Source organism: Mustelus asterias, chromosome 13 (assembly GCF_964213995.1).
Source record: "Mustelus asterias chromosome 13, sMusAst1.hap1.1, whole genome shotgun sequence".
NCBI classification, from domain to species: Eukaryota; Metazoa; Chordata; class Chondrichthyes; order Carcharhiniformes; family Triakidae; genus Mustelus; species Mustelus asterias.
In genome coordinates, this window is record NC_135813.1 from 81,554,544 (window position 1) to 81,582,099 (window position 27,556).

The 27,556-nt window shown below is 58.9% G+C and overlaps 1 protein-coding gene across 2 annotated transcripts; it reads left to right on the plus strand.

Annotated features, from left to right (window-relative positions):
• Positions 1-16: 16 nt before the first annotated feature.
• Positions 17-27,241, plus strand: LOC144502823 (gypsy retrotransposon integrase-like protein 1). Of its 2 annotated transcripts, none has more exons than XM_078227132.1 (8): positions 17-262; positions 16,989-17,182; positions 17,535-17,646; positions 17,724-17,862; positions 19,891-19,945; positions 22,016-22,273; positions 23,735-23,851; positions 24,989-27,152. In XM_078227132.1, the coding sequence occupies exons 1-8, from the start codon at positions 97-99 to the stop codon at positions 25,196-25,198; spliced, it is 1,251 nt and encodes a 416-aa protein (XP_078083258.1). In that variant the 5' UTR covers positions 17-96; the 3' UTR covers positions 25,199-27,152. The 2 variants fall into 2 exon arrangements, with proteins under 2 accessions (XP_078083258.1, XP_078083259.1); XM_078227133.1 differs by lacking the exon at positions 17-262 and adding an exon at positions 14,340-14,609 and having other exon boundaries at positions 24,989-27,241.
• Positions 27,242-27,556: the final 315 nt, after the last annotated feature.

The following is a 27,556-nucleotide window of genomic DNA, read 5'->3' on the forward strand; positions in this document are numbered from 1 at the left end:
CCGCGGACCCGCACTAAGGTTCCGCCCCTCACTCCGGCACAAAGGTTCCGCCGGCGGCTCCTCACCCCCGCGGGGAGAGATCCCCGGGCCCCGGGAATGGCCGAGGAGAAGCGCAGCGTGGCCACTCAGACGGAGTGCGGGGCCCCGGTGGATCGGTACCGGCAGGTTTACAGATACCTGTCTCGGGGAGTCTATTCCCGGGCTCTGGGCCCCCTGCAGCGGAGGAGCGTCCGCAGATTCGCCGCTAATTTCAGGGTGGAAGGTGAGGAGAAAAAACAGCCGCCGATTCACCCCCCAAACCACCCCCCTCACCCCCCAAACAACCCCCCTCACCCCCCAAACCACCCCCTCACCCCCCAAACCCCCCGCTCACCCCCCAAATCCCGCCCCTCACCCCCCAAACCCCCCCTCACCCCCCAAACCCCCCCCTCACCCCCCCCCCAAACCCCCCGCTCACCCCCCAAACCCCCCGCTCACCCCCCAAACCCCCCGCTCACCCCCCAAACCCCCCCCTCACCCCCCAAACCCCCCCCTCACCCCCCAAACCCCCCCTCACCCCCCAAACCCCCCCTCACCCAGTCCCCCAGAGCCCCCCTCACCCAGTCCCCCAGAGCCCCCCTCACCCCGTCCCCCAGAGCCCCCCTCACCCCGTCCCCCAGAGCCCCCCTCACCCCGTCCCCCAGAGCCCCCCTCACCCCGTCCCCCAGAGCCCCCCTCACCCCGTCCCCCAGAGCCCCCCTCACCCCGTCCCCCAGAGCCCCCCTCACCCCGTCCCCCAGAGCCCCCCTCACCCCGTCCCCCAGAGCCCCCCTCACCCCGTCCCCCAGAGCCCCCCTCACCCCGTCCCCCAGAGCCCCCCTCACCCCGTCCCCCAGAGCCCCCCTCACCCCGTCCCCCAGAGCCCCCCTCACCCCGTCCCCCAGAGCCCCCCTCACCCCGTCCCCCAGAGCCCCCCTCACCCCGTCCCCCAGAGCCCCCCTCACCCCGTCCCCCAGAGCCCCCCTCACCCCGTCCCCCAGAGCCCCCCTCACCCCGTCCCCCAGAGCCCCCCTCACCCCGTCCCCCAGAGCCCCCCTCACCCCGTCCCCCAGAGCCCCCCTCACCCCGTCCCCCAGAGCCCCCCTCACCCCGTCCCCCAGAGCCCCCCTCACCCCGTCCCCCAGAGCCCCCCTCACCCCGTCCCCCAGAGCCCCCCTCACCCCGTCCCCCAGAGCCCCCCTCACCCCGTCCCCCAGAGCCCCCCTCACCCCGTCCCCCAGAGCCCCCCTCACCCCGTCCCCCAGAGCCCCCCTCACCCCGTCCCCCAGAGCCCCCCTCACCCCGTCCCCCAGAGCCCCCCTCACCCCGTCCCCCAGAGCCCCCCTCACCCCGTCCCCCAGAGCCCCCCTCACCCCGTCCCCCAGAGCCCCCCTCACCCCGTCCCCCAGAGCCCCCCTCACCCCGTCCCCCAGAGCCCCCCTTCGATCCCCCAGAGCCCCCCTTCGATCCCCCAGAGCCCCCCTTCGATCCCCCAGAGCCCCCCTTCGATCCCCCAGAGCCCCCCTTCGATCCCCCAGAGCCCTCCTTCGATCCCCCAGAGCCCCCCTTCGATCCCCCAGAGCCCCCCATCGATCCCCCGCCCCCTTCGATCCCCCGCCCCCTTCGATCCCCCAGAGCCCCCCTTCGATCCCCCGCCCCCTTCGATCCCCCGCCCCCTTCGATCCCCCGCCCCCTTCGATCCCCCGCCCCCTTCGATCCCCCGCCCCCCTTCGATCCCCCAGAGCCCCCCTTCGATCCCCCGCCCCCTCGATCCCCCGCCCCTTCGATCCCCCGCCCCCTTCGATCCCCCGCCCCCTTCGATCCCCCGCCCCCTTCGATCCCCCGCCCCCTTCGATCCCCCGCCCCCTTCGATCCCCCGCCCCCTTCGATCCCCCGCCCCCTTCGATCCCCCGCCCCCTTCGATCCCCCGCCCCCTTCGATCCCCCGCCCCCTTCGATCCCCCGCCCCCTTCGATCCCCCGCCCCCTTCGATCCCCCGCCCCCTTCGATCCCCCGCCCCCTTCGATCCCCCGCCCCCTTCGATCCCCCGCCCCCTTCGATCCCCCGCCCCCTTCGATCCCCCGCCCCCTTCGATCCCCCGCCCCTTTCGATCCCCCGCCCCCTTCGATCCCCCGCCCCCTTCGATCCCCCGCCCCCTTCGATCCCCCGCCCCCTTCGATCCCCCGCCCCCTTCGATCCCCCGCCCCCTTCGATCCCCCGCCCCCTTCGATCCCCCGCCCCCTTCGATCCCCCGCCCCCTTCGATCCCCCGCCCCCTTCGATCCCCCGCCCCCTTCGATCCCCCGCCCCCTTCGATCCCCCGCCCCCTTCGATCCCCCGCCCCCTTCGATCCCCCGCCCCCTTCGATCCCCCGCCCCCTTCGATCCCCCGCCCCCTTCGATCCCCCGCCCCCTTCGATCCCCCGCCCCCTTCGAACCCCCGCCCCCTTCGAACCCCCGCCCCCTTCGAACCCCCGCCCCCTTCGAACCCCCGCCCCCTTCGATCCCCCGCCCCCTTCGATCCCCCGCCCCCTTCGATCCCCCGCCCCCTTCGATCCCCCGCCCCCTTCGATCCCCCGCCCCCTTCGATCACCCGCCCCCTTCGATCCCCCGCCCCCTTCGATCCCCCGCCCCCTTCGATCCCCCGCCCCCTTCGATCCCCCGCCCCCTTCGATCCCCCGCCCCCTTCGATCCCCCGCCCCCTTCGATCCCCCGCCCCCTTCGATCCCCCGCCCCCTTCGATCCCCCGCCCCCTTCGATCCCCCGCCCCCTTCGATCCCCCGCCCCCTTCGATCCCCCGCCCCCTTCGATCCCCCGCCCCCTTCGATCCCCCGCCCCCTTCGATCCCCCGCCCCCTTCGATCCCCCGCCCCCTTCGATCCCCCGCCCCCTTCGATCCCCCGCCCCCTTCGATCCCCCGCCCCCTTCGATCCCCCGCCCCCTTCGATCCCCCGCCCCCTTCGATCCCCCGCCCCCTTCGATCCCCCGCCCCCTTCGATCCCCCGCCCCCTTCGATCCCCCGCCCCCTTCGATCCCCCGCCCCCTTCGATCCCCCGCCCCCTTCGATCCCCCGCCCCCTTCGATCCCCCGCCCCCTTCGATCCCCCGCCCCCTTCGATCCCCCGCCCCCTTCGATCCCCCGCCCCCTTCGATCCCCCGCCCCCTTCGATCCCCCGCCCCCTTCGATCCCCCGCCCCCTTCGATCCCCCGCCCCCTTCGATCCCCCGCCCCCTTCGATCCCCCGCCCCCTTCGATCCCCCGCCCCCTTCGATCCCCCGCCCCCTTCGATCCCCCGCCCCCTTCGATCCCCCGCCCCCTTCGATCCCCCGCCCCCTTCGATCCCCCGCCCCCTTCGATCCCCCGCCCCCTTCGATCCCCCGCCCCCTTCGAACACCCGCCCCCTTCGAACCCCCGCCCCCTTCGAACCCCCGCCCCCTTCGAACCCCCGCCCCCTTCGAACCCCCGCCCCCTTCGAACCCCCGCCCCCTTCGAACCCCCGCCCCCTTCGAACCCCCGCCCCCTTCGAACCCCCGCCCCCTTCGATCCCCCGCCCCCTTCGATCCCCCGCCCCCTTCGATCCCCCGCCCCCTTCGATCCCCCGCCCCCTTCGATCCCCCGCCCCCTTCGATCCCCCGCCCCCCTTCGATCCCCCGCCCCCCCTTCGATCCCCCGCCCCCTTCGATCCCCCGCCCCCTTCGATCCCCCGCCCCCTTCGATCCCCCGCCCCCTTCGATCCCCCGCCCCCTTCGATCCCCCGCCCCCTTCGATCCCCCGCCCCCTTCGATCCCCCGCCCCCTTCGATCCCCCGCCCCCTTCGATCCCCCGCCCCCTTCGATCCCCCGCCCCCTTCGATCCCCCGCCCCCTTCGATCCCCCGCCCCCTTCGATCCCCCGCCCCCTTCGATCCCCCGCCCCCTTCGATCCCCCGCCCCCTTCGATCCCCCGCCCCTTTCGATCCCCCGCCCCCTTCGATCCCCCGCCCCCTTCGATCCCCCGCCCCCTTCGATCCCCCGCCCCCTTCGATCCCCCGCCCCCTTCGATCCCCCGCCCCCTTCGATCCCCCGCCCCCTTCGATCCCCCGCCCCCTTCGATCCCCCGCCCCCTTCGATCCCCCGCCCCCTTCGATCCCCCGCCCCCTTCGATCCCCCGCCCCCTTCGATCCCCCGCCCCCTTCGATCCCCCGCCCCCTTCGATCCCCCGCCCCCTTCGATCCCCCGCCCCCTTCGATCCCCCGCCCCCTTCGATCCCCCGCCCCCTTCGATCCCCCGCCCCCTTCGAACCCCCGCCCCCTTCGAACCCCCGCCCCCTTCGAACCCCCGCCCCCTTCGAACCCCCGCCCCCTTCGATCCCCCGCCCCCTTCGATCCCCCGCCCCCTTCGATCCCCCGCCCCCTTCGATCCCCCGCCCCCTTCGATCCCCCGCCCCCTTCGATCACCCGCCCCCTTCGATCCCCCGCCCCCTTCGATCCCCCGCCCCCTTCGATCCCCCGCCCCCTTCGATCCCCCGCCCCCTTCGATCCCCCGCCCCCTTCGATCCCCCGCCCCCTTCGATCCCCCGCCCCCTTCGATCCCCCGCCCCCTTCGATCCCCCGCCCCCTTCGATCCCCCGCCCCCTTCGATCCCCCGCCCCCTTCGATCCCCCGCCCCCTTCGATCCCCCGCCCCCTTCGATCCCCCGCCCCCTTCGATCCCCCGCCCCCTTCGATCCCCCGCCCCCTTCGATCCCCCGCCCCCTTCGATCCCCCGCCCCCTTCGATCCCCCGCCCCCTTCGATCCCCCGCCCCCTTCGATCCCCCGCCCCCTTCGATCCCCCGCCCCCTTCGATCCCCCGCCCCCTTCGATCCCCCGCCCCCTTCGATCCCCCGCCCCCTTCGATCCCCCGCCCCCTTCGATCCCCCGCCCCCTTCGATCCCCCGCCCCCTTCGATCCCCCGCCCCCTTCGATCCCCCGCCCCCTTCGATCCCCCGCCCCCTTCGATCCCCCGCCCCCTTCGATCCCCCGCCCCCTTCGATCCCCCGCCCCCTTCGATCCCCCGCCCCCTTCGATCCCCCGCCCCCTTCGATCCCCCGCCCCCTTCGATCCCCCGCCCCCTTCGATCCCCCGCCCCCTTCGATCCCCCGCCCCCTTCGATCCCCCGCCCCCTTCGATCCCCCGCCCCCTTCGAACCCCCGCCCCCTTCGAACCCCCGCCCCCTTCGAACCCCCGCCCCCTTCGAACCCCCGCCCCCTTCGAACCCCCGCCCCCTTCGAACCCCCGCCCCCTTCGAACCCCCGCCCCCTTCGAACCCCCGCCCCCTTCGATCCCCCGCCCCCTTCGATCCCCCGCCCCCTTCGATCCCCCGCCCCCTTCGATCCCCCGCCCCCTTCGATCCCCCGCCCCCTTCGATCCCCCGCCCCCTTCGATCCCCCGCCCCCTTCGATCCCCCGCCCCCTTCGATCCCCCGCCCCCTTCGATCCCCCGCCCCCTTCGATCCCCCGCCCCCTTCGATCCCCCGCCCCCTTCGATCCCCCGCCCCCTTCGATCCCCCGCCCCCTTCGATCCCCCGCCCCCTTCGATCCCCCGCCCCCTTCGATCCCCCGCCCCCTTCGATCCCCCGCCCCCTTCGATCCCCCGCCCCCTTCGATCCCCCGCCCCCTTCGATCCCCCGCCCCCTTCGATCCCCCGCCCCCTTCGATCCCCCGCCCCCTTCGATCCCCCGCCCCCTTCGATCCCCCGCCCCCTTCGATCCCCCGCCCCCTTCGATCCCCCGCCCCCTTCGATCCCCCGCCCCCTTCGATCCCCCGCCCCCTTCGATCCCCCGCCCCCTTCGATCCCCCGCCCCCTTCGATCCCCCGCCCCCTTCGATCCCCCGCCCCCTTCGATCCCCCGCCCCCTTCGATCCCCCGCCCCCTTCGATCCCCCGCCCCCTTCGATCCCCCGCCCCCTTCGATCCCCCGCCCCCTTCGATCCCCCGCCCCCTTCGATCCCCCGCCCCCTTCGATCCCCCGCCCCCTTCGATCCCCCGCCCCCTTCGATCCCCCGCCCCCTTCGATCCCCCGCCCCCTTCGATCCCCGCCCCCTTCGATCTCCCGTCTCCCCCCCCCCCCCGTCCCCTTCGATCTCCCGTCCCCGTCCCCCCCCGTCCCCTTCGATCTCCCGTCCCCCGTCCCCCCCCGTCCCCTTCGATCTCCCGTCCCCCCCCCCGTCCCCTTCGATCTCCCCCCCCCCCCCCGTCCCCTTCGATCTCCCGTCCCCCCCCGTCCCCTTCGATCTCCCGTCCCCCCCCCCCCCCCCCTTCGATCTCCCGTCCTCCCCCCCCCCGTCCCCTTCGATTTCCCGTCTCCCCCCACCCCCCCCCCCGTCCCCTTCAATCTCCCGTCCCCCCCCCCGTCCCCTTCGATCTCCCCCCCCCCCGTCCCCTTCGATCTCCCCCCCCCCGTCCCCTTCGATCTCCCCCCCCGTCCCCTTCGATCTCCCCCCCCCCCCCCCCCGTCCCCTTCGATCTCCCGTCCCGTCCCGTCCCCTTCGATCTCCCGTCCCGTCCCCCGTCCCCTTCGATCTCCCGTCCCCGTCCCCCGTCCCCTTCGATCTCCCGTCCCCCGTCCCCTTCGATCTCCCCCCCCCCGTCCCCTTCGATCTCCCCCCCCCCGTCCCCTTCGATCTCCCCCCCGTCCCCCCGTCCCCTTCGATCTCCCGTCTCGTCCCCCGTCCCCTTCGATCTCCCGTCCCGTCCCCCGTCCCCTTAGATCTCCCGTCCCCCCCCCCGTCCCCTTCGATCTCCCGTCCCCCCCCCCGTCCCCTTCGATCTCCCGTCCCCCCCCCCGTCCCCTTCGATCTCCCGTTCCCCCCCCCCGTCCCCTTCGATCTCCCGTCCCACCCCCCCGTCCCCTTCGATCTCCCGTCCCCCCCCCCGTCCCCTTCGATCTCCCGTCCCCCCCCCGTCCCCTTCGATCTCCCGTCCCCCCCCCCGTCCCCTTCGATCTCCCGTCCCCCCCCCGTCCCCTTCGATCTCCCGTCCCCCCCCCCGTCCCCTTCGATCTCCCGTCCCCCCCCCCGTCCCCTTCGATCTCCCGTCCCCCCCCCGTCCCCTTCGATCTCCCGTCCCCCCCCCCCCGTCCCCTTCGATCTCCCGTCCCGTCCCCCCCCGTCCCCTTCGATCTCCCGTCCCGTCCCGTCCCCCGTCCCCTTCGATGTCCCGTCCCCCGTCCCCTTCGATCTCCCGTCCCGTCCCCTTCGATCTCCCGTCCCCTTCGATCTCCCGTCCCCCGTCCCCTTCGATCTCCCGTCCCCCGTCCCCTTCGATCTCCCGTCCCCCGTCCCCTTCGATCTCCCCCCCCCCCCCGTCCCCTTCGATCCCCCCCCCGTCCCCTTCGATCCCCCCCCCCCCCCGTCCCCTTCGATCTCCCCCCCCCGTCCCCCCGTCCCCTTCGATCCCCCCCCCCGGCCCCTTCGATCTCCCCCCCCCGTCCCCTTCGATCTCCCCCCCCCCGTCCCCTTCGATCTCCCCCCCCCGTCCCCTTCGATCTCCCCCCCCCGTCCCCTTCGATCTCCCCCCCCCCGTCCCCTTCGATCTCCCCCCCCCGTCCCCTTCGATCTCCCCCCCCCCCCGTCCCCTTCGATCTCCCCCCCCCGTCCCCTTCGATCTCCCCCCCCCCGTCCCCTTCGATCCCCCGCCCCCTTCGATCCCCCGCCCCCTTCGATCCCCCGCCCCCTTCGATCCCCCGCCCCCTTCGATCCCCCGCCCCCTTCGATCCCCCGCCCCCTTCGATCCCCCGCCCCCTTCGATCCCCCGCCCCCTTCGATCCCCCGCCCCCTTCGATCCCCCGCCCCCTTCGAACCCCCGCCCCCTTCGAACCCCCGCCCCCTTCGAACCCCCGCCCCCTTCGATCCCCCGCCCCCTTCGATCCCCCGCCCCCTTCGATCCCCCGCCCCCTTCGATCCCCCGCCCCCTTCGATCCCCCGCCCCCTTCGATCCCCCGCCCCCTTCGATCCCCCGCCCCCTTCGATCCCCCGCCCCCTTCGATCCCCCGCCCCCTTCGATCCCCCGCCCCCTTCGATCCCCCGCCCCCTTCGATCCCCCGCCCCCTTCGATCCCCCGCCCCCTTCGATCCCCCGCCCCCTTCGATCCCCCGCCCCCTTCGATCCCCCGCCCCCTTCGATCCCCCGCCCCCTTCGATCCCCCGCCCCCTTCGATCCCCCGCCCCCTTCGATCCCCCGCCCCCTTCGATCCCCCGCCCCCTTCGATCCCCCGCCCCCTTCGATCCCCCGCCCCCTTCGATCCCCCGCCCCCTTCGATCCCCCGCCCCCTTCGATCCCCCGCCCCCTTCGATCCCCCGCCCCCTTCGATCCCCCGCCCCCTTCGATCCCCCGCCCCCTTCGATCCCCCGCCCCCTTCGATCCCCCGCCCCCTTCGATCCCCCGCCCCCTTCGATCCCCCGCCCCCTTCGATCCCCCGCCCCCTTCGATCCCCCGCCCCCTTCGATCCCCCGCCCCCTTCGATCCCCCGCCCCCTTCGATCCCCCGCCCCCTTCGATCCCCCGCCCCCTTCGATCCCCCGCCCCCTTCGATCCCCCGCCCCCTTCGATCCCCCGCCCCCTTCGATCCCCCGCCCCCTTCGATCCCCCGCCCCCTTCGATCCCCCGCCCCCTTCGATCCCCCGCCCCCTTCGATCCCCCGCCCCCTTCGATCCCCCGCCCCCTTCGATCCCCCGCCCCCTTCGAACACCGGCCCCCTTCGAACCCCCGCCCCCTTCGAACCCCCGCCCCCTTCGAACCCCCGCCCCCTTCGAACCCCCGCCCCCTTCGAACCCCCGCCCCCTTCGAACCCCCGCCCCCTTCGAACCCCCGCCCCCTTCGAACCCCCGCCCCCTTCGAACCCCCGCCCCCTTCGAACCCCCGCCCCCTTCGAACCCCCGCCCCCTTCGATCCCCCGCCCCCTTCGATCCCCCGCCCCCTTCGATCCCCCGCCCCCTTCGATCCCCCGCCCCCTTCGATCCCCCGCCCCCTTCGATCCCCCGCCCCCTTCGATCCCCCGCCCCCTTCGATCCCCCGCCCCCTTCGATCCCCCGCCCCCTTCGATCCCCCGCCCCCTTCGATCCCCCGCCCCCTTCGATCCCCCGCCCCCTTCGATCCCCCGCCCCCTTCGATCCCCCGCCCCCTTCGATCCCCCGCCCCCTTCGATCCCCCGCCCCCTTCGATCCCCCGCCCCCTTCGATCCCCCGCCCCCTTCGATCCCCCGCCCCCTTCGATCCCCCGCCCCCTTCGATCCCCCGCCCCCTTCGATCCCCCGCCCCCTTCGATCCCCCGCCCCCTTCGATCCCCCGCCCCCTTCGATCCCCCGCCCCCTTCGATCCCCCGCCCCCTTCGATCCCCCGCCCCCTTCGATCCCCCGCCCCCTTCGATCCCCCGCCCCCTTCGATCCCCCGCCCCCTTCGATCCCCCGCCCCCTTCGATCCCCCGCCCCCTTCGATCCCCCGCCCCCTTCGATCCCCCGCCCCCTTCGATCCCCCGCCCCCTTCGATCTCCCGTCTCCCCCCCCCCCCCCGTCCCCTTCGATCCCCCGCCCCCTTCGATCCCCCGCCCCCTTCGATCCCCCGCCCCCTTCGATCCCCCGCCCCCTTCGATCCCCCGCCCCCTTCGATCTCCCGTCTCCCCCCCCCCCCCGTCCCCTTCGATCTCCCGTCCCCGTCCCCCCCCGTCCCCTTCGATCTCCCGTCCCCGTCCCCCCCCGTCCCCTTCGATCTCCCGTCCCCCGTCCCCCCCCCGTCCCCTTCGATCTCCCGTCCCCCCCCCCGTCCCCTTCGATCTCCCCCCCCCCCCCCCCATCCCCTTCGATCTCCCGTCCCCCCCCGTCCCCTTCGATCTCCCGTCCCCCCCCCCCCCGTCCCCTTCGATCTCCCGTCCTCCCCCCCCCCGTCCCCTTCGATTTCCCGTCTCCCCCCACCCCCCCCCCCGTCCCCTTCAATCTCCCGTCCCCCCCCCCGTCCCCTTCGATCTCCCCCCCCCCGTCCCCTTCGATCTCCCCCCCCCCGTCCCCTTCGATCTCCCCCCCCGTCCCCTTCGATCTCCCCCCCCCCCCCCCCCCCCGTCCCCTTCGATCTCCCGTCCCGTCCCGTCCCCTTCGATCTCCCGTCCCGTCCCCCGTCCCCTTCGATCTCCCGTCCCCGTCCCCCGTCCCCTTCGATCTCCCGTCCCCCGTCCCCTTCGATCTCCCCCCCCCGTCCCCTTCGATCTCCCCCCCCCCGTCCCCTTCGATCTCCCCCCCCGTCCCCCCGTCCCCTTCGATCTCCCGTCTCGTCCCCCGTCCCCTTCGATCTCCCGTCCCGTCCCCCGTCCCCTTAGATCTCCCGTCCCCCCCCCCCGTCCCCTTCGATCTCCCGTCCCCCCCCCCCGTCCCCTTCGATCTCCCGTCCCCCCCCCCGTCCCCTTCGATCTCCCGTCCCCCCCCCCGTCCCCTTCGATCTCCCGTTCCCCCCCCCCGTCCCCTTCGATCTCCCGTCCCACCCCCCCGTCCCCTTCGATCTCCCGTCCCCCCCCCCGTCCCCTTCGATCTCCCGTCCCCCCCCCGTCCCCTTCGATCTCCCGTCCCCCCCCCCGTCCCCTTCGATCTCCCGTCCCCCCCCCGTCCCCTTCGATCTCCCGTCCCCCCCCCCGTCCCCTTCGATCTCCCGTCCGCCCCCCCGTCCCCTTCGATCTCCCGTCCCCCCCCCGTCCCCTTCGATCTCCCGTCCCCCCCCCCCCGTCCCCTTCGATCTCCCGTCCCGTCCCCCCCCGTCCCCTTCGATCTCCCGTCCCGTCCCGTCCCGTCCCCCGTCCCCTTCGATGTCCCGTCCCCCGTCCCCTTCGATCTCCCGTCCCGTCCCCTTCGATCTCCCGTCCCCTTCGATCTCCCGTCCCCCGTCCCCTTCGATCTCCCGTCCCCCGTCCCCTTCGATCTCCCGTCCCCCGTCCCCTTCGATCTCCCGCCCCCCCCCGTCCCCTTCGATCCCCCCCCCGTCCCCTTCGATCCCCCCCCCCGTCCCCTTCGATCTCCCCCCCCCGTCCCCCCGTCCCCTTCGATCCCCCCCCCCGGCCCCTTCGATCTCCCCCCCCCGTCCCCTTCGATCTCCCCCCCCCCGTCCCCTTCGATCTCCCCCCCCCCGTCCCCTTCGATCTCCCCCCCCCCGTCCCCTTCGATCTCCCCCCCCCCGTCCCCTTCGATCTCCCCCCCCCGTCCCCTTCGATCTCCCCCCCCCCCCGTCCCCTTCGATCTCCCCCCCCCGTCCCCTTCGATCTCCCCCCCCCCGTCCCCTTCGATCTCCCCCCACCCGTCCCCTTCGATCTCCCCCCCCCCCCCGTCGATCTCCCCCCCCCCCCCCCCCCGTCCCCTTCGATCTCCCCCCCCCCGTCCCCTTCGATCTCCCCCCCCCCCCCCCCGTCCCCTTCGATCTCCCCCCCCCCCCCCCCCCGTCCCCTTCGATCTCCCCCCCCCCCCCCCCCCCGTCCCCTTCGATCTCCCCCCCCCCCCCCGTCCCCTTCGATCTCCCCCCCCCCCCGTCCCCTTCGATCTCCCCCCCCCCCGTCCCCTTCGATCTCCCCCCCCCCCGTCCCCTTCGATCTCCCCCCCCCCCCGTCCCCTTCGATCTCCCCCCCCCCCCGTCCCCTTCGATCTCCCCCCCCCCGTCCCCTTCGATCTCCCCCCCCCCCGTCCCCTTCGATCTCCCCCCCCCCCGTCCCCTTCGATCTCCCCCCCCCCGTCCCCTTCGATCTCCCCCCCCCCCGTCCCCTTCGATCTCCCCCCCCCCCGTCCCCTTCGATCTCCCCCCCCCCGTCCCCTTCGATCTCCCCCCCCCCCGTCCCCTTCGATCTCCCCCCCCCGTCCCCTTCGATCTCCCCCCCCCGTCCCCTTCGATCTCCCCCCCCGTCCCCTTCGATCTCCCCCCCCGTCCCCTTCGATCTCCCCCCCCGTCCCCTTCGATCTCCCCCCCCGTCCCCTTCGATCTCCCCCCCCGTCCCCTTCGATCTCCCCCCCCGTCCCCTTCGATCTCCCCCCCCCGTCCCCTTCGATCTCCCCCCCCCGTCCCCTTCGATCTCCCCCCCCCGTCCCCTTCGATCTCCCCCCCCCGTCCCCTTCGATCTCCCCCCCCGTCCCCTTCGATCTCCCCCCCGTCCCCTTCGATCTCCCCCCCCCCCCCCCCGTCCCCTTCGATCTCCCCCCCCCCGTCCCCTTCGATCTCCCCCCCCCCGTCCCTTTCGATCTCCCCCCCCCCCGTCCCTTTCGATCTCCCCCCCCCCGTCCCCCCCGTCCCCTTCGATCTCCCCCCCCCGGTCCCCTTTGATCTCCCCCCCCCTCAGTTTCCACCAGCGCCATCCCCAATCCAATCTCCGCATCCATATCTCATCCCTCATTCACACCCCCGCCTCTTGATAAGGTGCTTTGGAGAGCAGGAGGGGGACAGTCGATGAATTGGGCTTGCAGAGGCGCAATGGGCTGACTGGCCTCCTTCTGCACTGTAATCATTCTGCTTCACAAGAGGATTCTCAGAATTTTTACTGGTTGCTTTTAGGATTGTCATGTTTGCCATGTTTCTCTCTGAGCTCCCCTCAGACTCTCTCTGATGTAGTCTTTGAGATCTTCCTCCTGCCTCAATCACCATCTCACAAAAATGCTGACTACCTAACTTCAATCCTGGCCCCCACGCAAGTTGATGTTGTAAATGTTCTCAGTTACTGTTTAGCTGCCTTTCAAAACCATCCTCGTACTATGTTACAGCAGATTGTGCTGGCTCTTTGAAAATACTTTCCAAATAATCCCACTCCCCTTGCTCCTTCCCCCTTCAGATATTTTTTCAATTCTCTTTGAAAGTTATTATTGAACCTGCTTGCATTCCAGTTCACAACAGCAGAGTTTCAAAACAATTCTCTTCAGCTTTTGTCCCAGCTCTTCTGCTAGTTTAAATTTGTGCCCTCTTGCTGCCAACCCTTCAGCTACTGGAATCACTTTCTCCTTACTTACCGCATAAAAACCTTTCATAACTTTGAACATCTCTAGCAAATCGCATCTTAACTTTCTCTGCTCTAAGAAGAACAATCCAAGCTACTCCAAACTCTCCTTGTAACTGGAGTCCTTCAACCTGGGTATCATCTGGTAATCGCAACAATATTTAGAAAATGGAAAATTGAGCATAGGACTGAGGGGCAAAAGGAGGCCATTCTGCCCATTTGAGCCTGCTTCATCATTCGTTGAGATCATGCCTGATCTGGTAGTAATGTCAACTCAAGTTTCCCGTCTGCAGCCTTGACCCAGCCTCCACTGCTTTCTGGGGAAGAGAATGCCACACACTAATGACCGTCTGAGAGAGAATATTTCTCCTGATCTATATCCTGAAAGGGAGACCTCTCATTTTTAACTGTGTCCCCAAGTTCTAGTCTCCAGCACAAGAGGAGACATCCTCCTGATATCCACCCTTATCAAGCCCCCTCAGGATCTTCATTACGATCATCCCTCATTCCCCTAAACTCCGATGGACATAACTGCAACCCGTTAAAACAGCCTTCATAGAATAAACCCCTCATTCTAGGAATCAGTTGAGTAAATCACTTCTGAACTGCTCCTAATGCAAATAAATATATTTTTAAGTATGGAGACCACAACTATACACTATATTCCATATGTTACCAAGACCCTATACAGCTGTAGTCCCTACATATTTATTCCCTTCCTTCACAATAAACATCAACAATCCATTCAGTTGTGGTGTAACTCCTTGGTTTGCATTCCTTGATGCTCCAGTGATGTTGGGGAGGGAATTCCAGGATAACGACCCAGTGATGATGACTGTTAGCTGGGGCCTTGCTGTTTGTGAATTGCTGGCTTGCTTTGCCTGTGTAACAACCGAGGTGGGTGATTCTTTGGACGAAGGGCCTGGCTGAGAGTAGGGGAGCTGCTCTTGCAGAGCGCTGGCAAGGACACATCGGGCTGAATGGCTTTCCTCTGTGGTGTAACTGTCCCCAAGGCTTCATCGCTTGCCCCCAATCGCTGCACTCAACCACACAGCCTTTGCTCCAATTCCCAACAAGTGAGTGTTCTACCAGAGTGGGAAAAGAGACATCATTGATGTCGAATACTGTGATTATTTCTCTCACAGTTCAGAAGCAGAATTGCTGGAGTGACCAGGACATTGCTGGAAGGTTGGCAATGCCAGCGCCATCAGTGCCCAGTCAGTGGGGTTGTGTTTGCTGGGTTCCTGCTGCCTTGGGCCATTGAGGATGGGGCTGCTGGGCCAGGCCTTCCTGTTGCTATGGCGACGCCTCCTCACCCACTTCCGGCCGTGTGACCCTCAAATCTACCCGGGTACTTCCGGTCCGTTCCCAGGGTTTCCGGGCTCCGCTAACGGGAGGAGAATAGAGCCGGGGCCGCCCCTGCCCCGGAGCCGGGAATCCCGCCCGCCCGCCGGCCCCAGCCCGGGGAATCCCGCTCGCCGGCCACTGCTCCCGGCCTGGCCTCTTGCCCGCCATGGCCGAGCCCGGGAATAAATTTAGTGACATCCAGCGGTACCTGTCCGATGGCCGCTTCCCCTCCACCTTCTGTCCGGCTAAGAAGAAGAATCTCAAGCGGTACGCGCAGAAATTTCAACTGGAAGGTAGGTAGGAGGCAAACACATCCCCAACGTCCCCCCCAACACCCCACCCCAACATCCCCCCCCCCAACACCGCCCCCACCCCAACATCCCCCCCCCCCACCACCCCTCACCAGCCACCACCCAACACTCCCCCCACCCAACACTCCCCAAAATACCCCCCACCCCAAAACACCCCCCAACACCCTTCACCCCCTCCCCAAAACACCCCCCCACCCCAACATCCCCCCCAATACCCCCTCCCCCCCCACTCCCCAAAACACCCACCCCGACGTCCCCCCCCACCCCGACGTCCCCCCCCACCCCGACGTCCCCCCCCACCCCGACGTCCCCCCCCCACCCCGACGTCCCCCCCCCACCCCGACGTCCCCCCCCCACCCCGACGTCCCCCCCCCACCCCGACGTCCCCCCCCCACCCCGACGTCCCCCCCCACCCCGACGTCCCCCCCCACCCCGACGTCCCCCCCCACCCCGACGTCCCCCCCCCACCCCGACGTCCCCCCCCACCCCGACGTCCCCCTCCCTCGCGACATCCCCCTCCCTCGAACCCCAGAGAGGTCCCCCTGAAACTGCCCCTCCCCACAGTAAGTGCTTATCTTCTGCAGAGTAGTTGGGATTGATCTGTTGGAGTTTAGAAGAAGGATAGATGATCTTATTGAAACGCACCAAGATCCTGAGGCAATTTGATGGAGTTAGATACCAGGAAGATGTTTCCACTTGTGGGAAAAACTAGAGCTCGAGGATACAGGTTATGAATGAGAGTTCTATTCTTTAAGATGGAAATGAGGAGAAATGTTTCCTCTCAGAGGATTGTTCGTCTGTGGAATTCCTATTTCAGAAAGCAGTGGAGTCCGTGTCATTGAATTATTCAAGGCAGAGTTAGGCAAATTTGAGGGACAATGGAGTCAAGAGTTACGGGGTGCAGATGGCAAAGTGGAGTTGAAACACAGCCAGATTACTTTTGCTTGTTTTGAATGGCAGAGCATGCTCCAAGGGCTGAATGGCTTTCTACAGCTCCTATGTCCGATGACGACCGGTCATGGGACAATGTGAAGTTAAACAAATATCGATTGGGTTCCAATTATCTGAATATATAACTCAATTCATACTTGGATCATGGCACTTTTTAATCTTAACTAATTTACTGAACGTAAGACCATATGACATAGGAGCAGAATTAGGTCACTCGGCCCATCAAGTCTGCTCCGCCATTCAATCATGGCTGATATTTTTCTCATCCCCATTCTCCTGCCTTTTTCCCAAAACCCCTGATTCCTTTATTAATCAAGAGCCTATCTATCTCTGTCTTAAAGACGCTCAATGACCTGGCCTTCACAGCCTCTGTGGCAAGAGTTCCACAGATTCACCACTCTCTGGCTGAAGAAATTCCTCCTCATCTCTGTTTTAAAGGATCGTCCCTTTAGCCTGAGGTTGTGCCCTCTGGTTCTAGTTTTTCCTACTAGTGGAAACATCCTCTCCACGTCCACTCTATCCAGGCCTCGCAGTATCCTGTAAGTTTCAATAAGATCTCCCTTCATCCTTCTAAGCTCCAAGTACATACCCAGAGTCCTCAACCATTCCTCATATGACAAGCTCTTCGTTCTAGCCTTGTTGATGTGGACTAAGTATTGTTGAACAAAAAAATTAGTCTACCATGACATCCTTCCACTATTTACTGCATAGCAGCAGGCCATTTGGCCCAACTGCTCCATGCTGGTGTTTATGCTCCACACAATCTCCTCCCATCCCTTTTATCGCATTTGATCAGCGTATTCTTCAATTCCTCTCCCCTGGAAATGTTTATCCAGCTTCCCCTTCAATCCATCTCTATTATTCACCTCAGTCACTCTGTGTCATGAGTTCTCAGTGAATTTTCAGCTCTCCCTGGCTATATTTCTAGTTTAACAATCTGATCAGCTGCATTCTCCACTCCTCCTCCTCCTGTGCTGCTGGGGATGCAGACAATTCTGACAGCATCTATGGAGAGAGAAATAGAGTTAATGTTCAGGGTCTGTGATCTTTCACTACTGGACTATTTCCAGCATTTTCTGTTATTTGAGTTCCAGCTTCTACAGTATTTTTCAGTTGTGTTGATACAAATCATTCTGGTTGCTTGATCTAGGAGAGAGCTGAGCACTTTGAGTAAAACTGCCATTTTACTGACTGTATGGCAAATGTACTTAACCATTGAGCAAGGAGGTGAATGGTTACCATTTTACTGTAACATTACTTCTGTAAATATTTGTGGTAAAAGTTCAGTTTTTTCATTCATATCCTGACCAAAAGACCTATTGCCCATTAATACTCCAGCAGGATCTGTTATTTGTTGATTAGCAATCTTGCTGCTCCGTGTTGATCTGATACGTGTTGTGTTATTTTAAGGTGGATGTTTGTATTATGTGGGGCCAAAGAAAGACGAGAAGAGAGAGGTGGTGGCAGATCGAGAGAAGCGAAGGCAGATATTTCTGGAATGTCACTTCTCTGATATTGGTAGCCACCTGGGTCAGAAAAAAACTGTGCACAGGATCCAAAGCCGATACTATTGGTTGGGAATTGTGAAGGATGTCGTTGATTGGGTAAGGAAGGAATCACAAAAGAAATCAGTAACTAATAACTGACAAGTTTTTGTTTAAAATCAGGTTAACTCCATAGTCTTACAGCTCATAAAAAAGTTTCTCCTTATTTACCCCATCTAAACCCCTCATGAATTTGAACTCATGAATTTAAAACTCACCTGAATCTTCTCTGCTCTAAGACCTCTCTAATGTTGATTGGAGATTTAGCTTCTTCAGTCTCTTGCCATAACTTTCTGTAACAAACTTTATCATTTGGAGAAGTTGTTGCCTAAAGTGGTGCCATTTAATTGCTGGTTGGTTGAGAAGTGATTTTCTAAAGGTCCATTTCTTACTTTTTGTGTTGAAACTGTAGATTAAAATGTGCGACACCTGTCAGCATGCAGAACACTACAAGAATATGTCTCGCAAGTCCCCATCCCTGAAGGTGACCAGACCGTGGGAAATTCTCGGCTTCGACCTCATCGGTGAGGCAGCTTTTCAGTTGTGAATGTTCCCTAATATTTCATTTCTATAAAATCTGATGGTATTTGTGTCTTCTCAGGTCCCTTCCCAGAAACCACCTGTGGAAATACGTACGTGCTGACGGTCACTGACTATTTTACTAAATGGGTTGAAGCCGTTCCAATAATGAAGAAAGATGCTTCATCAGTAGCCAAGGGGTTGGCTGCCACCTTTTACAGGTAAACCCTTTAAAACGCATTGGCTTTTCTGCCATTACTCATGTTCTAGACATCAATTATTTGTTTTATTTTGTCAAGTAAATTCCTTATGTAAGTAGGAATCAGTGAAAGTTTACTCTTAAAGCAGTGTCCAAGATATCTGGAAACTCGGAGCTAAATATAAATACTTCATTCAGTGCACCTGTTGCTTTTCAAATATTCCAAATGACGCATACAGATCCCGAAGTTCTGATTTTGGAATTTATCCAGCTTTGGGGTAAAAGCTTTTTCCAAACCTACAGACCCACAAAATACCAGAAGATCAGGGTGGTTGTATACGGAGAGATTGAGTCATCTGGACCGATCTATATTCCCAAGAGTTTGCGTTTAGCCAATGCGTTTAGGACTGAGATGAAGAGAAATTTTCTCAGAGGATTGTGTACTTTTGGAATTCCCTACCAAAGGATTTTTGATTTGATTTATTATTGTCACATGTATTAGTATAGTGAAAAGTATTGTTTCTTGTGCGCTATACAAAGCATACCGTTCATAGAGAAGGAAATGAGAGAGTGCAGAATGTAGTGTTACAGTCATAGCTCGGGTGTAGAGAAAGATCAACTTAATATAGGGTAGGTCCATTTAAAAGTCTGGTGGCAGCAGGGAAGAAGCTGTTCTTGAGTCGGTTGCTACATGACCTCAGACTTTTGTATCTTTTTCCTGACGGAAGAAGGTGGAAGAGAGAATGTCCGGGGTGTGTGGGGTCCTTGATTGTGCTGGCTGCTTTTCCAAGGCAGTGGTAAGTGTAGACAGAGTCAATGGATGGGAGGCTGGTTTGCGTGATGGATTGGGCTTTATTCATGCTCCTTTGTAGTTTCTTGCGGTCTTGGGCAGAGCAGGAGCCATACCAAGCTGTGATACAACCAGGAAGAATGCTTTCTATGGTGCATCTGTAAAAGTTGGTGAGAGTTGTAGCGGACATGCCAAATAGTCTTCTGATGAAGTAGAAGCGTTGGTGGGCTTTCCTAACTATAGTGTTGGCATGGGGGGACCAGGACAAGAGGCAGTGGCTGCTCCAGCGTTGAATATATTCAAGACTCTGATGGGATCGTTTTTTGGGCATGAGAGGGATCAAAGGATATGGGACCAGGTGGGAAAGTGGAGATGAGGTAGAAGATCAGCCATGATCTTACTGAATGGCAGAGCAGGCTCAAGGGGCAGAATGACACCCGCTCCTATTTCTTCTGTTCTTAAAACTCCAAGGAGGACAAAGCAGCGGGTTAGAAGTATAAGCGCCAATTGAATGAGGTTAGTTGGGTTTCACTATAGTTTACTGGGACTGCATAAATGACAATGGTCCATAGACTGTTGGATGGGTCGCTTGCTTCTTGACATTATAATCAACCTTTAGCAGTGTGAATGCTGTCTTGGATTTTTTTTCAGCTCCTTGTATACTGCACCTTAAAAGATGTTTTTTTAATTTGTCTTGTTTGTAATTCAAATTTTATCGAAAAGATTTTTAGAAATGCATAATATTAACACTCTGACATGTAATACTCATATTCTTTTATTCGGAGCAAGAATAGGCCATTCAGCCCCTCTAACCTGCTCCATCATTTGATAAGATCATGGCTGATGTGACTGTGGCTTCAACTCTACTTTTCTGTTTCCCCCTTTAACCTTTGACTCCCTTGTTAATCAAGAATCTGTCCAACTCAGCCTTTGAAATATTCAATGACCCAGCATCCAATGCTTTCTGGGAAAGAGAATTCCACAGCTTAACAACGAGAGAGAGAATTCTGCTCATCTCCATCTTAAATGGGAGATTCCTTGTTTTTAAACTGTCTCGTAAAGCCACAGCCTCCTTGTGGATGCAATTGGAGACGGTTGGTGTTGCTGGGCCATCTCTGTAGTAGCAGCATTTATTCATTCTGCAATGCTTGCTTCGAAATCTCAGACTTGTGTTGATGAAGTGGTATAGTTTGATGGGACATTCTCTTATCCCTGCATCAGCCGATTGTTGGCCTCATGGATATCCTTTGTTTGACACAGGTTTGGGGCTTCAAAAGACATATTCTCCAATGAAAGCAGAATGTTTTGTGATGAGGTAATGGATATTTTCAGTCTTTTGAATGGATATAGCGTATAAGTGTGTGCGCGCGCGCGTGTAAGTGTGCGCGCGCGCGTGTAAGTGTGTGCGCGCATGCGTGTAAGTGTGTGCGCGCGTGCGTGTAAGTGTGTGTGCGCACGCGTGTAAGTGTGTGCGCGCGCGTGTAAGTGTGTGTGCGCGCGCGTGTAAGTGTGTGTGCGCGCGCGTGTAAGTGTGTGCGCGCGCGCGTGTAAGTGTGTGTGCGCGCGCGTGTAAGTGTGTGTGCGCGCGCGTGTAAGTGTGTGTGCGCGCGCGTGTAAGTGTGTGCGCGCGCGTGTAAGTGTGTGCGCGCGCGTGTAAGTGTGTGTGCGCGCGCGTGTAAGTGTGTGTGCGCGCGCGTGTAAGTGTGTGCGCGCGTGTAAGTGTGTGTGCGCGCGTGTAAGTGTGTGTGCGCGCACGTGTAAGTGTGTGTGCGCGCGCGTGTAAGTGTGTGTGCGCGCGCGTGTAAGTGTGTGTGCGCGCGCGTGTAAGTGTGTGTGCGCGCGCGTGTAAGTGTGTGTGCGCGCGCGTGTAAGTGTGTGTGCGCGCGCGTGTAAGTGTGTGTGCGCGCGCGTGTAAGTGTGTGTGCGCGCGCGTGTAAGTGTGTGTGCGCGCGCGTGTAAGTGTGTGTGCGCGCGCGTGTAAGTGTGTGTGCGCGCGCGTGTAAGTGTGTGTGCGCGCGCGTGTAAGTGTGTGCGCGCGCGCGTGTAAGTGTGTGTGCGCGCGCGCGTGTAAGTGTGTGTGCGCGCGCGCGTGTAAGTGTGTGTGCGCGCGCGCGTGTAAGTGTGTGCGCGCGCACTAGATAACAACGGAAAATGTGTTAAATCCTGCCATCAGTCAATGTAAGTATTACTCCAGAAGCTGCTCACTTCCCCTATCCCATGATGGACAATGCTAACCATTATGCTGTTAATTACAATGAGCGGCATGCTTATAGTCTCTAGCTATACAAATTCTGATTAGACCACACCTGAAGTTACTGTGTAGAGGTCTAGGAACAGCACCCTAGGAAGGATATAGGGAGAGCAGTATAAATTTACCAGAATGAGACCTGGATTCCAAGGGTTAAATTATGAAGGGAGATTCCACAAACAAAGATTCTACTGCCTGGAATTAAGAAGGTGTAGCAGTGATTTGATGACAGTTTTCAAATTATTGAGGGAAAGGGATAGGGTAGAGCGAGAGAGAGACAAACTATTTCAACTGGTTGGGAAGTTCAGGACTAGGGGGCATTGTCTGAAACTTAGAGCAAAGACCTTTCAGGAGTAAAAAAAATAGAAAACATTTCTTAACACACACTGTTGGGAAAAGCATCAAACTCTTCCACAGAGGCCAATAGATGCGAGATCACTTGTTAATTTTAAAATTGAGATTGATAGATTTAACCAGAGGTATTAAGGGTTATGGTGCCAAGGCAGGTTTCGATTGCAGATTAGCCGTGATCGCATTGAATGGCTGTACACGCTCAAGGGGCTAAATGGCCTCCATCTAGTCCAATGTCCAGTGTGACTCTCCACTTTAATAATTGTAGGGTCTCCTTGTACATCAAATTGGTATTTTACTCTTTCTTCCCCTATCCTGTCTCCTTGTGGAAACATGTCACTCATGCCGCTCATTGTAATTAACAGCATAATGGTTAGCATTGTCCATCATGGGATAGGGGAAGTGAGCAGGTTCTGGAGTAATACTTACGTTGACTGATGGCAGGATTTAACTCGTTTTCTGTTGTTATCCAGTATGTGCGCACACACTTGACTTTTGTTGTACATATCAGATTGTGGATTTGTGATTCAATTTTATTAACTGGTATCCTCCAGTTTAGCCCAGTTTCCCGATCCAAGAAGAGGAGTGAAGAAAACTGCCTTGTTTCTTCTGGTTAAGCTGTTTTGGGCAGATTTCGGGGAACATATTCTTCTGTTGTTGAACCATTCTGATTTCTATCCTTGGCGCTGTTTTTCAGTGCCTGAAATGTTTAATGTTGTGCCAGGTGTGGAATTTGTGTTTCTCTAGCTTTACACCCTAAGCTCGTGTCTTGCTTACTTTTGGTAGGTGAGCAAAAACCTGTTAGAAAGATGGAACATTAATCACAAAGTGACTCCCGCTGAACACCTACAGCACACAGGACTCGACAACAGAACCAATGAAATATTGAAAGCAGCAATCAGAAATGCAGTGATCTCTAAGCAGAGGGAATGGGATGACTGCTTGGATCCCATCCTGTTTGAGTTTCGGACATCAGTAAATTCGAGTACTAAGTTTACACCCTTTTTCCTGCTGTATAATCGAGAAGCTCGGCTGTCGTCTGAGGTAGGATTACGATCTGCTATTTTCCTGCAGTTACTATGAAGTAAATACAGATTGTAACCTTATAAATTCCAGGGAATACAGCCCGAGTTCCTGTAATTTTTCCTCATAATTTAACCCTTAGACCCAGGAATCATTCTAGTAAATCTACACTGCACTCCCAGGAAGGCAGTATATCCTTCCACAGATCTACTCACAGTGACTCCAGGGTTTTGTGTAGCTGAATCACTGATACCTCCTTGTATTCTAACCCTCGAAGTAAAAAGACCAACGCTGCATTCAACTCTTTGATGTTTTTCTGGACTGTTCAGGATTTGTGCATCTGGAATCCAAAGTCTCTCTGTCTCCACTGTTCCTGGCTTTTCACTGTTTGGAAAGTCCCTGTTCTATCCTTTTTGGTCCAGAGTTGTCCACATTGAAATCCATTTGTCTCAGTTTTAGCCATTCACTTAATCTAGCGATACCTCTTTGTAATGTTATCCTTCCATCTACAATACCACCTAGTGCTTGTGTCATCAGCAAAAATGGATATTGGATTTCTATCTCATCATCAGTCATTTATAAACACAGTGAATAGCTGAGGCACAACACTGATCTTTGTGGGACACCATTAGAAACATCCTGCCAATTAGAATACCTGCCCATTATCCTACTGTCTCTTTCCTCATAGCCAATGTCCTGACCAGATCAATAATCTGCCCCCAATTCCTTAAAGCTTCAACTTAGCAAACAATGCTTTTTATAAGGGAGGGACATTATCGAATACCTTCTGAAAGTCCATGTAAATAATATTCAAAGTCATTCTCAGTACGCTACTTTAGTCATCTCTTCAAAGATTTTAATTGGGTTTGTTATGCCTTCACAAATCCCGATGGACTAAAACTCCGATTATACACAAACGAATAACAACAATAAACTATTCCAATGCATTAAAATAATCAATCAGTGAGTCCCGCTCTGAGTGCATATCCTGATCTATGTGTCAAACTTAATCTTGTTAAAAGTTCTTACAGAGAAGGGCAAAAATGAGCTCAGGAACCGATTTGTCCTGCACTTGAGGGAATGTAGCTTTCTCCCTGAAAGTATCTAACAGTATTACTGAGACAGGGTAATTCTCAATGTCCATCAAACTCTTTATTTTCATCAAAATTCTCTGAGAGCAGATTGGTTCTACATTTGGAATAGTTCAAATTTCTTGCTGTAATCTACTACAGATATAAAATATATGATAAAGTACCTTCAGCTCCCAATTATAGCTCAGTAACTTCCTATCTATGGTTGAGAATTTACTAGAGTTTATAATTCAGAAAAGAGTGACTGAACTACTTGAAAACTTTCAGCTGATGAGAGAGAGAGAGAGAGAGACTGGGTTTTCTAACAAATGAGCGCTGTTATCTGAGATTAATTTACACGTGTATAATGAAGTGAAATTGAATTGAAATGTTAATCTTCATGTGTTTTCAGGGGAAGTTTGAAATTGCACACGAACACCGATCGCCAGAAACCTGTGATATCAAAACTGAAAGCATAGATGAGTTCACCAGTTCCGTGAGTGAGCAGCAGAGTGCCGTTAAAGAAATGGTAAGTGTGAGAAGGTTCGACAAGTGGCTCCCCCTGTGAACCACAGTGACGTTCGTTTCCTTTTGATCGGGTTTGTCAGATTTGATCATGGATATCAGTTAGTAAAGACCTGGACCCTGGTTTTGAGTCCAGCGTTGGTGGTAGTTCCACCCAGGTAATAGTCATGACCGTTTGCAATGTTAGTGAGTCGAGTGGAAGTGTGGATCAGCTGCGTTGTGTTCAGGCAAAATCACAGTTCAATTCTGCATCAACTTCAATGTGGGACAGTCATTTTTTTTCTAATTTTTATCTAGTTTGAGGCTTCTTTTTCTTGACTTGCACAGAAATATTTGCTTCAACAACTAACTTATGAGGCTATGTGAAGTAATACAGAAGCAAAGCTTCCCGTTTGGAGGGGCTGTGCATAGATCAGCACCTCTCAGGGTAAATAATTTCCACATCCGTGGATTTCCTCAGGACTTCAATTTGAAGACTTTGAAACAGGCTGAAGGTTTTCTGTGTGTCAGAGACGCCTGACTGACCGAAACTCTGATTTAATATATCCTTCCTTCCCCCTACTCTCCAACCATTTGATCTACACACAGCTTCCAAAATGCCACTGAGGCAGCACGGCGGTGAGCACTGCTGCCTCACAGCTCCAGGGACCTGGGTTCGATTCCCGGCTTGGGTCACTGCCTGTGTGGAGTTTGCACATTCTCCTCGTGTCTGCATGGGTTTCCGCTGGGTACTCCGGTTTCCTCCCACAGTCCAAAGATGTGCGGCTTTGGTGGATTGGCTATGTTAAATTGCCCCTTAGTGTCAGGGGGACTAGCTGGGGTAAACGCATGGGGTTATGGGGATAGGGGCCTGGCTGGGACTGTGGTTGGTGTAGACTCGATGGGCTGAATGGCCTCCTTCTGTACTGTGGGATTTTACGATTCTAATTATTCTATGAAACCGTCAAAGAATTTTCACCAAATTTGCGCATTAGCTATTTGCTGAACCTTGACACATAACTTGTATTTTAATTTAACATAAGCTTCAAAAGCTCTTTAAAAATTGTTTCGTCGTTGCCTCTGAAGCGGTTTATGTTGGAGATAACCAAAGAGGAACATGAAGTCTCTGAGCCCTGTGATTAGCTGTGATTTGCCTCTTCAGGTAATCGCTAACATGGCTGCTGCTCATAAACGGGAAAAGAAGAATGCAAAGAGGAAAGCCAGGAAAGGGATCGTGCTCTCTGCTGGAGAGGAGGGATTTCCAGGCAGCACCGACCCAACAACTAAAAAGAACAAGAAAAGTCACTTTCTTTCTTTCCAAATTGAAACAACATTGTCCTCTGAACACAATGTGAACAGCGGCATGGCGTGAAAGGGCTTTGCTGCGATGTACAATAATGCCCAGGAACTGAGGCAGAGAAATTGTTGGAATGAATCCTCCTCGGAATGTCATCTCGTCAATGGCATAGGCGACAGTGAAGAAATCACAGCACCAAGCCCCAGTGCTGTGTCCAGCACGAAACAGTCCAAACGCCAGCTGTGAAGTTAACAATGAACCTGATCAAAACATCTTGCATCAGAATTACTTTATAAATAGGCAGCTGTCAAATGCAAATTCTGCGGATGTTGTTCATTCATTAACTGTTCAGTTGTTTGTGCTGAATCTGCTTTACAATTTGCACCGCGTAAATATCTAATACTTGTTAGAATCCATCACTGTAAAATTGAGGTATGCGATTAAAAAGTGGTTCAGTAGGTTTGCAGAATTACCCTGTAACTGCTTCAGAAACTGAAATGATCCACAACTTGGCTTAAAAAAGGCACTGAAATCCACCGAAATCTTCCTACCTTGATCCTGAATGGGTGGAATCCACATCAACCACTGTAAACCTTCTCACCTTAATCTGCTGTAGGACAAGTACAGCCAGAAGATATCGGAGAGACGCAGGGAATAGGCTGCTTGAATTGTAAGGAGTATTTATTTAATGAGGAATACTGGTGCTGAAAATTGAACTTGTGTCAGAGTTGGCATCAAACACTCCACGTTGTCAATGGGAATCAACGTCTTAATGCTGCCCTAACCTCGGGAAAGGTCTTTATCTTGCACTTAGTAGGACCTTGGTGCCTGTCCCTCCTCGCTCCACCCAGGATCTATCCAGTCACCTTCCTATTTCTCAACCACCAGCTGTCCCCCGCTGGAATTATCTGAAAGTACAGTGTTAGTTTCTACCTGGATGCTGATAACACCTAGCTCTACCTCGCCACATCCTCTCTCGAACCCGCCACTGCCTCTATCAGATTGCTTATCCGGCACCAAGTACCCAGAAACAGAAATAACACCGCCCCCCCCCCCCCCCCCCACAGCCAACTAAATATTGGGAAGACTGAAACCATTATTGTTCATCTTTCAGCACAAACTCTGTCCCTCGACAATTCCATTCCCAACCATGGCAACTGTATAGATTAAACCAGACTACAACCTCAGTGTCACATTTGACTCTAAAATGATCTTCCGACCACATTTCTGCACCATCGCTAAGACCACCTATTTCCACCTTTTGTAAAATTCCTTAATGCTGCCCCTGCCTCAGCTCATTTGCTGCTTTTTACCACCTTTGTCATCTTGAAAATGACCCTCCGGATTGAACTCCCACTCTCCAGAAACTTCATGCAAAACTCTGCTGCCCATATCCTAACTCGCAGTATGTTCTGTTCTCCCGTCTCCCCGTGGCTCACTAACCTCCATTGGCTTTTGGTCTTAATTTTCAAATTCTCAACTTTGTTTTCATATGTTTCCGTGGCCTCAGCTCTCTACCTCTGTAAATTCCTGCAATCCGTCAAGATGTCTGTGCTGGCCTCTTGTGTACCAGTTTTTAATTGTTCTGCCATTGGCAGCTGTGCTGTAAGCTCTAGAATTCCTTCCCTGGATCTCTCCTCCTTCTTATCTTTTAATGACTCCCTTGACCAAGCTTTTGGTCATTTATCCGAATATCTCATGTGGCTCATTGTCAAATTCTGTTTGCTGATGCTCCTGTGACATGCCTTGGGACCTTTTACTGTAGTAAAGATGCTGTATTTGCTGCATCAGCTGTCCTGAGATCCTCTCTGTTCAGGTTGACAATTACCATTGAATTTGCTGCAGTTCTGGGTTTTAATCAGAATTGTAAAATGCATTAGCCACTGACCACATGTTAATTGTATTCCTGATTTTAAATTGAAACAAGTGACGGACACAGTCGTCCAGTCATGTGATCTCCGTGCTCTTCACATGCGTGTGCATGTGAACCGTAAGCTTTTTGTGTGTTTGTAAGTAAAGCAATAAGATGAAAAGCAGAGAGTGAGAAGATTTTTATATCTGAGTGTCTTACTTGGTTACTGAATTATAGATGTTTGTTCAGTAAATATCTGTCTGTGGAATGCATGTTGCCTACTGTTTTGTACTATATTTAGTACATGTAGCTCAAACAGTTGTCTCCTACACCTGGGGTTAGTCAGCAGTTTCTATTCGAGCATTGCTTCAAGCTGATGCCAACCAGGAACTGCCTGGCCACTTTTTACATCGGACCCCTACATTCAACTGGCATTGAAAGATGAAAGCGGGCTCCGGAGGGGAAAGGCCAGGTGTCTGAGCAACTGCGCCATTCAGTTCCTCTGCAAAGTAGCTCGAACTGATAAAGACGAAGCACTCAGTTAAGCCTGCCTTATCCTGGTATAACTCTACATAGCCATA